Source organism: Tachysurus fulvidraco, chromosome 23 (genome assembly GCF_022655615.1).
Source record: "Tachysurus fulvidraco isolate hzauxx_2018 chromosome 23, HZAU_PFXX_2.0, whole genome shotgun sequence".
Lineage (NCBI taxonomy): Eukaryota > Metazoa > Chordata > Actinopteri > Siluriformes > Bagridae > Tachysurus > Tachysurus fulvidraco.
In genome coordinates this window covers 1,942,673-1,954,903 of record NC_062540.1, presented here as the reverse complement: position 1 = coordinate 1,954,903, position 12,231 = coordinate 1,942,673, and the positions used below count along the sequence as shown (strand labels likewise).

The 12,231-nt window shown below is 40.7% G+C and overlaps 1 protein-coding gene across 3 annotated transcripts in view; it reads right to left on the bottom strand.

Annotated features, from left to right (window-relative positions):
- The window catches only part of pfkfb2a (6-phosphofructo-2-kinase/fructose-2,6-biphosphatase 2a), an 18,390-nt gene extending 7,525 nt beyond the window's left edge, over window positions 1-10,865 (bottom strand). Inside the window, exons 1-14 of one of the 3 annotated variants that reach the window (XM_027165558.2) lie at window positions 10,677-10,865; window positions 10,012-10,160; window positions 8,956-9,081; window positions 8,704-8,800; window positions 8,244-8,310; window positions 7,928-8,002; window positions 7,414-7,470; window positions 6,238-6,362; window positions 5,453-5,660; window positions 5,168-5,314; window positions 2,021-2,125; window positions 1,596-1,725; window positions 1,342-1,404; window positions 352-416 (exon numbers count right to left, since the gene is read on the bottom strand). In XM_027165558.2, coding sequence (XP_027021359.1) covers window positions 352-416; window positions 1,342-1,404; window positions 1,596-1,725; window positions 2,021-2,125; window positions 5,168-5,314; window positions 5,453-5,660; window positions 6,238-6,362; window positions 7,414-7,470; window positions 7,928-8,002; window positions 8,244-8,310; window positions 8,704-8,800; window positions 8,956-9,081; window positions 10,012-10,072 — 1,326 coding nt within the window. In that variant the 5' untranslated portion in view covers window positions 10,073-10,160; window positions 10,677-10,865. The remainder of the gene's footprint in view (window positions 1-351; window positions 417-1,341; window positions 1,405-1,595; window positions 1,726-2,020; window positions 2,126-5,167; window positions 5,315-5,452; window positions 5,661-6,237; window positions 6,363-7,413; window positions 7,471-7,927; window positions 8,003-8,243; window positions 8,311-8,703; window positions 8,801-8,955; window positions 9,082-10,011; window positions 10,161-10,676) is intronic. The other 2 variants (XM_027165563.2, XM_027165572.2) reach the window with 2 other exon arrangements.
- Window positions 10,866-12,231: the final 1,366 nt, after the last annotated feature.

Below are 12,231 nucleotides of genomic sequence, written 5' to 3'. Positions count from 1 at the left end.
ATAGTGTGGACTCCGGACACCGGGCTGTAATTAACAAATCCACCCACATCCTTTCATATTTACCATATCATCCAATTTTTCAGGGAATAACAGACAAACAGGAACTTCCTGAAAGCCAACAATCAGCTGAATCATCGCTCTCTGCATGACACCACACTCAGATTCCAGTTATAGGAAAATAATCAGCACTAATTGTCACCAGCAGGTCCTGAAATAGTCTATTTTGTGTTTATTGCCTGATATTTTAGTCTGTTTCAGAGTTATGTTTAATGTTTTCCTCTCAGGTTATAGCAGCTATAAACAGCCTTCAGCAACCTCTTAAAAAGAGCTTAAACAAGAACCAGTTCTTACGAGTGTTCTGCTGCGATGTGTGTTCACAGCTTCAACGTTCAGCTCAAACATCTCCACTTTACACCCTGCAAATATTAACAAAGTACACGTTTAGTGCTAATAAACACACATTTCTTTCAAAACTAGAGTAAAAATAATGATGACACACAGAGTGGAATTGGGTCGGTTCATTTGGACATGAAAAAAACCGAAAAAATACACTGCATGGCCAAAAGTATGTGCACCCCTGACCATCACCATCACACCCAAAGCCGGAAGCACAGAACATTGACGTATAGTTTCCCTTCACTGGACCTGAGAGGCTTGAACACTGAACAAAGACACAGTGTGGAGGTGAAGGTTGGAGAGAAGAACTTCAGTGTCCTACACAGAGCCCTGACTCCGACTCAACCCCACTGATCACCTCTGGGATGAACTGGAGCTGGAGTCTCCTCAACATCCCAGCATCAGAGTCTGATCTCACTGATCACATCCTCACAGCTTCTGTGTGCTCCAACATCTGATGGAGAGTCTTTCCAGAAGAGTAGAGAGAGCTCATTATATCAGCAAGCAAACAGAATAAAACGTAGGGAAGTGGTTAGCTCAGTGTTAAACGTGTTAAGACTACTGATCAGAAGGTCATGAGTTCAAATCCCAGGTCCACCAAGGTGCCACTGCCCTTAACCCTCAATTGCTCACTTGTATAAGGGAGTCTGCAAAATGCCAGAAATGTAAATGAAACAAATCTGGAACAAGCTCCTATGAGTGTGATGGTCAGGGGTGTGCATACTTTTGCCATACAGCGTATTTGCGATCATGGTGGCTGCAACTGATACAACTAATTTTTTTCTAACATCGAGTAATAAAATCTGAACATAAAATAATTCTCTTTAAAGAAAGATTTCAAAACAGCTCTTTTCTTTTCAGTTTAAATAAAAATGCAATATTTTTTATTAATAACTTTATTCCGTATTTAATTATAAGGCACGATGACAACAGGAAGTGGTTTACCGTAAGCCACAGGGGTGAGTTTCAGCACCACGTGCAGAGGGCACTTCAGATACGGCAAGTCATCTAGAACACAAATCACAGTCTACGTTAGAACCCCAGTGGGAGGCGGAGCCAGCAGGGTGCAGGAAGGACACGCCTACGTGGCAGACATCAGCTCAGGGCTTTCAGGCACGTGCCAGATAACAGTGAGAGCTCCTACGTCAGTGTGAAAGATTGATCAGTTGTGTGTGTTTAGAAGTAAGATGGATCCTGACCGGCGCTGTTGTCCAGGAAATATGCGAGCAGGCATCTCATGACGGCCTGGTGACTGATGACCAGCACGTTGCCCTGTCTCTCCAGCTCCATTATCACCGGCTCCAGTCTTTGTACCAGATCCTGGTATGACTACAGCAACCGTGTGGAGAAAACATCAGCCTGACATCAGCCTCTTAACTAACAACAAGATTATTGAACTTTTTCCTATTTATCTAAAAATGTCTTCACGTTATCTATATAACATTGTGTACGTCTAGTGTGAACAGATAACTGTGTCTCCTGTACAGACGTCGATCAGACATAACAGCGGCAGACGTGTCCTTGTCCTTCTTCGACTCTTTTCTGAGCACATGCAGCTGAAACAGTGTTAATTTCTGTTTGTACAAGAATGAAGCATGAGCACTGTGATGCTGGAGATGCTCACCTCCCCTCCTGGGTAGCGGTAATGATATTTATCCTGATCTCTCATCGCGAATTCCTCAGGAAACTTCTCCTTGATCATGTTGTAGGACATTTCCTCACAGATGCCCTTAAAGCAACAAACAATACTGTTTGATTCTCTTAATTCAAATGACAAACACTCAGCAAAATAAAATGTGTCTTGTTGTATTTGTTGTAAAGAGGAAGTGACAGAGTAACATTGTACTGAAAATCTTATAAACATGTTATAAGCCTAGCGTACACACTTACTGTAAACTTACCGTACACACTTACTGTAAACTTACCGTACACACAAATCCACTGTAGTCACTATAAACATCATATAAAATAAAACTGCTCAGTATAAGTTCACTCAATGGACATACTGTAAACCTGCTGTAGCCTCACCGTAAACCTACTGTAAACTTACTGTAGCCTCACCGTAAACTTACTGTACACCTGCTGTAAACTCATTGTAAACTAGCTGTAATCCCCCCATAAACTCACTGTAAACTCACTGTAAACCTGCTGTAAACTCGCTGTAAACTCACTGTAATCCCCCTATAAACTCACTGTAAACCTGCTGTAAACTCACTGTAATCCCCCTATAAACTCACTGTAAACCTGCTGTAAACTCACTGTAATCCCCCTATAAACTAGCTGTAATCCCCCTATAAACTAGCTGTAATCCCCCTATAAACTCACTGTAAACTAGCTGTAATCCCCCTATAAACTCACTGTAAACTCACTGTAAACCTGCTGTAAACTCGCTGTAAACTCACTGTAATCCCCCTATAAACTCACTGTAAACTAGCTGTAAACTCACTGTAATCCCCCTATAAACTCACTGTAAACTAGCTGTAATCCCCCTATAAACTCACTGTAAACTCACTGTAAACCTGCTGTAAACTCATTGTAAACTAGCTGTAATCCCCCCATAAACTCACTGTAAACTAGCTGTAATCCCCCTATAAACTCACTGTAAACTAGCTGTAATCCCCCTATAAACTCACTGTAAACTAGCTGTAATCCCCCTATAAACTCACTGTAAACTAGCTGTAATCCCCCTATAAACTCACTGTAAACTAGCTGTAATCCCCCTATAAACTCACTGTAAACTAGCTGTAATCCCCCTATAAACTCACTGTAAACTCACTGTAAACCTGCTGTAAACTCACTGTAAACTCACTGTAATCCCCCTATAAACTCACTGTAAACTAGCTGTAATCCCCCTATAAACTAACTGTAAACTCACTGTAAACCTGCTGTAAACTCACTGTAATCCCCCTATAAACTCACTGTAAACCTGCTGTAAACTCACTGTAATCCCCCTATAAACTCACTGTAAACTCACTGTAATCCCCCTATAAACTCACTGTAAACTAGCTGTAATCCCCCTATAAACTCACTGTAAACTCACTGTAAACCTGCTGTAAACTCACTGTAAACTAGCTGTAATCCCCCTATAAACTCACTGTAAACTAGCTGTAATCCCCCTATAAACTCACTGTAAACTAGCTGTAATCCCCCTATAAACTCACTGTAAACTAACTGTAATCCCCCTATAAACTAACTGTAAACTCACTGTAAACCTGCTGTAAACTCACTGTAATCCCCCTATAAACTCACTGTAAACTAGCTGTAATCCCCCTATAAACTCACTGTAAACTCACTGTAAACCTGCTGTAAACTCACTGTAAACTAGCTGTAATCCCCCTATAAACTCACTGTAAACTAGCTGTAATCCCCCTATAAACTAACTGTAAACTCACTGTAAACCTGCTGTAAACTCACTGTAATCCCCCTATAAACTCACTGTAAACTCACTGTAATCCCCCTATAAACTCATTGTAAACTAGCTGTAATCCCCCTATAAACTCACTGTAAACTCACTGTAAACCTGCTGTAAACTCATTGTAAACTAGCTGTAATCCCCCTATAAACTCACTGTAAACTCACTGTAAACCTGCTGTAAACTCACTGTAATCCCCCTATAAACTCACTGTAAACTAGCTGTAATCCCCCTATAAACTCACTGTAAACTAGCTGTAATCCCCCTATAAACTCACTGTAAACTAACTGTAATCCCCCTATAAACTAACTGTAAACTCACTGTAAACCTGCTGTAAACTCACTGTAATCCCCCTATAAACTCACTGTAAACTAGCTGTAATCCCCCTATAAACTCACTGTAAACTAGCTGTAATCCCCCTATAAACTCACTGTAAACTCACTGTAAGTCTGCTGTAAACTCGCTGTAATCTCCCTATAAACTCTCTGTAATCTCCCTGTAAACTCGCTGTGATCTCACTGTAATCTCCCTATAAACTCGCTGTAATCTCCCTATAAACTCGCTGTAATCTCCCTATAAACTCGCTACAAACTCGCTGTAATCTCCCTATAAACTCGCTGTAATCTCCCTATAAACTCGCTGTAATCTCCCTATAAACTCGCTGTAATCTCGCTGTGATCTCGCAGTAGACTCGCTGTAATCTCGCACCACACTGTACCCTCAGTGTAAACCCACAGTAAACCCGCAGTAGATGCACCACACTGTACCCTCAGTGTAAACCCACAGTAAACCCACAGTAGATGCACCACACTGTACCCTCAGTGTAAACCCACAGTAGATGCACCACACTGTACCCTCAGTGTAAACCCACAGTAAACTCGCAGTAAACCCGCAGTAGATGCACCACACTGTACCCTCAGTGTAAACCCACAGTAGATGCACCACACTGTACCCTCAGTGTAAACCCACAGTAGATGCACCACACTGTACCCTCAGTGTAAACTCGCAGTAGATGCACCACACTGTACCCTCAGTGTAAACCTGCTCTAAACGCCTTGCAATCCTGCTGTAACAATAAATGAAAACATTTACCAAAACATGATCAAATTAAATTAAAGATTAATCGTAAAAAATCAATACATTTAAAACCCCTCATAAAGTTTGACAAACTCTTGAAGAGAGCCTCCTGGGTCACGTGTAAGAAATCCTTCGTAAACAAAGGACTTTTTTTTAAAGTGTAATTCCCGTTAACTTTTGTTTAAAAGCAGAAGTCTCGTTAAAGAGCCCTCGCCCTGTATGGGGTCTGTAATGGCTGTAGCGGTTGGTGTGAGGAGGAGTTCTGGTGGCCTTCTGACTCACAGCATCGATCTCGTTGAGGATTTTCCACTGCTCGTACGGAACGCCCAGAGCCTCGGCCGTCTGGATGGTGCGCTTCAGCTGGCTGGTCCACACCTTCAGATCCACCAGCTTCTGGTCCACTATAAATTCCCTCAGAGCCACGGCAAACTACACACACACACAATAAGCAGACTTAACACACAAACTTTTTCCAGTCTGTACTTCAGCTCGTTGTGTAACTTGTAAAATAGTAATAATAACAAACAACACTGATGGCGTGTGTTTCTAGTGAACGTGAACCCTCGCCTCTTTCCCGTGAGGCGACAGGCCCGAGTCGCCCCCTATGAGACCCTGCACGTTGTGTTCGCTCTCCCCGTGCCGGCAGAGGTAGATGGAGTGTTTGTGCACGTGGATGTTCATTAGGTAGTACACAATCTTGCTCTGGATGTAATCCTGCACGCGGTTCACCAGGAAACTCTGGCCTACGTTGATCACTTGGATGAAAGAGCGCTCTCTGAGTAACACACACACCCACACCCACACACACACACACACAAACACCGCTAATATTTTTTTCTGTATTTTTAATCATATCAAATCATGGGTGAATTTTCACGTAGTATCATCAATGAAGAAGATGAACACAGCTCATGTTGAGCTGTCTGTGCATGTGGTTTTAATTGTGTGTGTGTGTGTGTGTGTGTGTGTGTGTGTGTGTGTGTGTGTGTATAAGAGAGAAAGAGAGTCACTGAAAAGTAGGAACACTACCAAAGGCACAGGAATGTTTTCTCTGGAATCCTGATCATATCTGACTGTGTCATGTCCCTGAACTCTGGATTTCATTTATCTGGAGAATTTTTTAGTAAAGCTTCGTCACACGGTGAAGTTATCGCTATTCCCATAAATACATTCAGGAAAAATATTAGAATTGGACGAGCTTGATGTTTCAAAGCAGAATAACAGTAACTACGACTGGCTGAAAAACACACAGAGTTCTGAGGACGGAAACACGAATCACGCCGAGGACACGTGATCTTTATCTCCCCCTGCTGATCAAATCGACCATCACACCAACAGACACTCGGTCTTACTTATCGTGTGCGTCTGGGTCTAAAGGCTGATAGGTGACTTTGTAACACTCGATTCTCTTCAGAAAGTCCTCCATGACGCTCTCGCGGCCTCTCTCGGGATAATCCGGGCTCGACACCTTCACATCCTGGTGCACAGAAAATGACTGAATGATCTTTTTGATTCTATACAATTACGTGTATTTATTTTATAAAAAAAACATATTATTATTATTACTTCTTTCTATGCATGCATCCATCCATCCATCTACTGATGTGTAGCACTAGTTACCCTATTTAGTATTCCCCTTTTCACCCTATTTACTGCACTATGTATCAAAATGTAAGTCCTTTGGGATCCTTTGTAAGTCATGTGACCAAAGCTACTCTGTTATAATGTCTATTAATCAAGCAAAGCATCATGTGCCAAAAAATATACTGTATGAAAGGTTTATACAAAGATAAGAAATGTGGTATTACTTACTACTAACTAACTGGTTAGACAGACAGACTGACATACAGACAGACAGACAGACAGAGAGACAAACAGACATACAGACAGACAGAGACAAACAGACATACAGAGACAGACAGACAGACAAACAGACAGACAAACAGACAGACAGACACAGACAGACAGACAGAGAGACAAACAGACAGACAAACAGACAGACAGACACAGACAGACAGACAAACAGACAGACAGACAAACGGACAGACAGACAGACAGAAGTTGGTGGACTGAGACACACACATTAATCCCTGACAATCTTAAACAAAGTTAACTGCATAATTTTTTTTCTTTTCCTTTATTGTACTTCTGTCACTGAACCAGTACAGACTTTCACACCGTAGACCCGGTATTTGAAGACAAATAATTTTTTATATACATATGTTTATGTGTCAGTTTATTTGTGGCTTGATCGGGAAATACTATGAATACAACGCCACCTAGTGGAGCGCCTTTAAACTGCAGTAAATGAATAGACTTTAAATTCTATTTAATTATGAAACACAAATAGTGTTCCTAAGGGACGGATTAAAGATCAATCAATCAATCTATCTGTCTATCTATCAACCTATCTATCTATCTAATAAACACACACACACACACACACTCACTCACACACGGAAGCTTTTCATTATTTTCTGTCACTCTTCATGACCATGCAGCGATGTGTTCATATGCAGTAAACGTACCATTATATTTTCAGCGATGACATCTGGGTCGTCACAGATGGACTCGACGAAAAACACCTGGAAGTCGTGAGGACACAAATACCAGACTTTCACTATCACACATTAACGCAGTAATTACTCAGTAAATCACGTCATCGGGCATCGAGGCAGGATACACCCTGGACGGAGTGCCAAACCATCCCAGGGCACACACACACACTCTCATTCACATACACACTCACACACTACAGACAATTTTCCAGAGATGCCAATCAACCTACCATGCATGTCTTTGGACCGGGGGAGGAAACCGGAGTACCCGGAGGAAACCCCCGAGGCACGGGGAGAACATGCAAACTCCACACACACAAGGCGGAGGCGGGAATCGAACCCCCAACCTTGGAGGTCTGAGGCAAACGTGCTAACCACTAAACCACCGTGCCCCATAATAAAAACAATATATATATTTTTTTCATTCTTTTTAACCTTTTTAATCGTTTTTGAAGCTGCCTGCAAACACACATCAGACTCTGACCTTGTACTCGTTCTCCTGGCCAAACTCCAGGATGAGATCTCGCCTCTCTCGAGTCGTATTCGTGGCATCGAACACCTGCGGACGTTTAAACGGCAGAAATCGCTTCAAAAAATACTGTTTAAAAATCTCTGTGAAAGAATCTCAACTATTTGGATGAAAATGAAAGACACACAACTATTAATTTTACTAATGTGAAAAAAAGGAGGGAAAAGTGTTTAGTATGCTCTAACATTTTTACACCTTTACATGTTAGACAGAAGCAATAATAAAGAGAAGTAACAGTGATGAAATGGTTTAAAGTAAAAGAGGAGCTCACGGCGATCTGCCCGCCCTCCTCCTTTAGGTAACTGTTCACGTCCTGCAGAGCCACGAGAGCGCAATGTCTGAAGAGAAATATCATGAGACTCGGTCAGGATGTAGCTTTACTCAGGACTCTGAATCTGAGAATAGGACTTACAGCTCCTTCACAAAAACTTGACCTGTTCTACAACTATTTAGTGTTTTTTTTTTTTCTGTGACATGAAAAGCTCCATTTTTATCTGATGGACAGTAAGAAAATAAGTGGAGCTGTTGGCAGAACCGCCGCTAGAATGCGACTACACAATTAATGGATAAAAAGTGTAGACTATGTTGTAATCGTCTGTAAAGCGCTGTCGTATCAGAAGAACCAGAACGCTGTAGTTACAGATGTGATATCTTAATGCGGGTGCCGATATTTTTGCTTATCGCTCTTAGACATAGCGTTATAAAGTGGAATATTAAAAGAAAACTCGCACTTCCTGATCCTCATGGCTTCGGCATTGTCGTGTCGGAAGAAGTCGTAGGATTTGTAGGACTGGACGGCTTCACGCCGGTACTCGCCCAGGTTAAACACTGCAAACAGACACACACACACACACACACACACACACACACACACACACACACACACACACACACACACACAGCGCTCAGAAGAAACTCATGCAAATGCAAAGTTACGACTGATTTATCAAACTTTAAAATGTGATCGGTCACTTTTCGGGCACCTTTTGTGGGAACTCCGATCCAGTTGAGGTAGCGAGTCAGTTTCTTGGACATGTAGGTCTTGCCTCTGGCAGGGAGGCCGATCATGACGATCAGAGTGGATGAGTTGGTCATGTGGGACGCCCACGCTGAAAAGAAAAGAAAAAAAACAACAAGCCGTAAACACACGTGCGAAATCATTCTCTTTTCTTTAAAGACGTGAAATGTAAATTCGTGTTGTTTCGACACGTTTCTGTACCCTTTCTCTATCCGCCTTCCATATATGGTCATTGTTTCCTGTTCTCTCTGAAAACTGCTTCAGAAATTGAATCTTTTCTACAGAAAGTTTAATCATCTCTTAAAGTCAGGGTCACTGAACATTCAGCTTTCTTTCCATGTTAATGTTTCATTCTGAGGCATGAAGGCAGAACGTGTGTCAAATAGGCTTGCGACTAAACCAAGGTTTGGGAATAATTAAACAGTGAAAGACAAGTCTTTACTTCCTGCTATCAGATGTCCTTCACTCTGGATCTGATCGATGTTGTGAAGGTTCTGAAGGTCTTCTGTTTCTATAATTCCTCATTCTCTGACTTCCTGTCACACGGATATCAGCTTACAACAAGATGTTTTCAGGTTCCAGACTAAAACGTGATGAAGAGCCTTTAAAGCACACGTGTGTACAGTACAGAATCCCTTTATGCTTAGTTTTCCTAACTTCACTGCTGCATCTTTAATAATACTGGATGTTGTTAAACTGTTTATATATTTACGTTTACTTTTGCGACTTACATTATCACTTTTTTTATTATTTTTTTTATACAACGGAGCAATTGAGGGTTAAGGGCCTTGCTCAGGGGCCCAACAGTGACAGTTTGGTGGACCTGGGATCAAACTCACAACCTTCACAACGATTGGCAGCCCGACACCTTAACCACTAGGCTACCACATACCACATATAAACACTTTACAGAAGACTGGAGACTCCTTCCAGAAATGTTCAGAGAAAACTTTCCCAAATCCAAAGTTACCCAATTCTTTTTTATTCTGGACATGTGGAGCATCCACACCGCATCACTTACAGCATTTTTTCTCGCTGGTCCTCGGCTCACACTTCCGCTTGTTCGTCTCCATGTTTTCCATGTGAGCTTGTCCTCACTGCCTGAAGTGATTTACCCTGCTAACAGGTACAGATGTAATGAAATGGGTGGCTGCTGATCACAAAACAGATCTGAGAACAACAACAACAAAAAATCACATCTGACTGTTTAATTACTCCGGAGTCACTAAGCGCACATGCCGTAAACCAATTATGACGTCATAATAACATGTTTTATGACGTCATCACTAGTTTACAACGTTTCATTGCTTTACTAAGTTGTCCTCATGACTCAGTTATCTCGCTCAATACTAAATCGTCTCCATGACTAAATGATGACTTGATCAGTGTATAATTGCGATTGGCGTAATTATGCACGTCGCTATACGTCACTAAATGACGTCACACGCCCTGTGCGTGTATTTTTGCCCACCCCTTTTCTGCCCCACGTCCCAAACGCCTCCTCACTCACTATATAGGTGCACTAGTAAATTAAAACAGTAATTTAATACAATAAGAAGCTTCTAGACCCAACAATAAACGTCATTGAGGAGATATTCGGGTCAAACTGAGGACATTTTATTTCCCACCCGTTTTCCTCCCTATGTGAAGGTTGTCCATAGGATTATATTAAAAACACTGACTTACCCCCGGGTGCAGGACAGAACTAAACTCATCACCATCTCCATAACTTTCACTTTTTAACAGTCGGGTGTGTTAACACTTTCTTAACTTTTACTGTAAACAAAGAAAAGACTTGTTTTCGATGCGCGAGGCTTCTGTTCTGGGTTTTTGTTTCAGGAAGTAAGTGGGTTCCCGCCTCCTGCGACATGATTGGCCGTTCTCATCGCCATAGCAACCATATTTCATCTCATGTGCTAGGAGTGGATATATAACGCTCGTGCTTAAGCGAGCTCTTATGATTGGTTATCATGCACGTCAATCATAACTTAAGGATTTTTTTTCCTTCTCAGTATATATTAAATATATTTTAAATATATAAAAATATATATTGAAAATTATTTTGTTATATATGATTATATTTATGTATTATCTATGTGTTATTTTTTTATGTTCTTATTTTATGATTATTTTCTTTGTTTATATGAAATTTACTAGACTTTACTAGACAAGAAGATTTAAATCATGAATAAATTTGGATGATTTTATTATTATTATTATTATTATTATTATTATTATTATTATTATTATTATTATTATTGTTGTTATTGTTAATTCCCATTTCTACATATAATAAATATGAGCATTTTGTCTAGATAATGCATGAATTTTATATATGAGGGAAAATCTAGTGTCAAAATATTAGTGACAAAATATATGCATTATCTAGTGTTAATACTGAGTTAATACTGAGTAGTGTTATTTTTGTCCTTTATAACAGCTTATAACAATTTTCTAATCGTGCTGTTGTACAGATCGTTATCAGGACCCTCCTGGTTTTAATCAGCTGAATTAGTTGTGCATGCAACATAAATTAATAAGCTTCCTGATATACTGCATACATCTTATTTTATTTTATCTTATTTTGAATTTTTCTGCATTTCCCCCACAGTCTGGTCATCTGTCAGTTCCTCTGAGACGGCTGCTTTCTACCCTGTACCACAACCACGACCCACAGATGATCAGCTAATGGGAGAGAGAGAGTATGCCCCGCACACTCAGTTTTGTCCTTATGGTCTCTCAACGTCTTAACATGTTCATAAGTATTCATCCCTCTTTACCACCTGTAAGGGTTAGGGTTAGGGTTAGTTTATTATTTGCAAAAATGTAAGTTTAATTGCAAAGCTTAATTAAACATATGTCTGATGCATCAGTATTCATCATGACCTCAGGTCCATACTGGGTTTAACAATGTGTAAAAAATATTAATTTTGCAAATACATATGATGAAATACAATGTGTAGATTCATACCCTATAAGGCTGTATCACATACGATGTGGAAATGTTGTTATTTTTCATGTTCTGTGGAAATGAAGAATAAACCCTGACATTGCGCTGCACTCCTCTAGCGTCTCTATAAGGATTTGCAAAAAAAGAGTCACACAAACACATGCAGGCCTCTGTTCTTTGTTTTCCGTGACACTTTTGTTAAGGAAACATCGCCCTGCTGTGGCATAAGAGTTCATTTGCTTGCTAAATAAGGCCTCAGCTCTGCGACTCCTCCAGACATCGGAGTGTGTT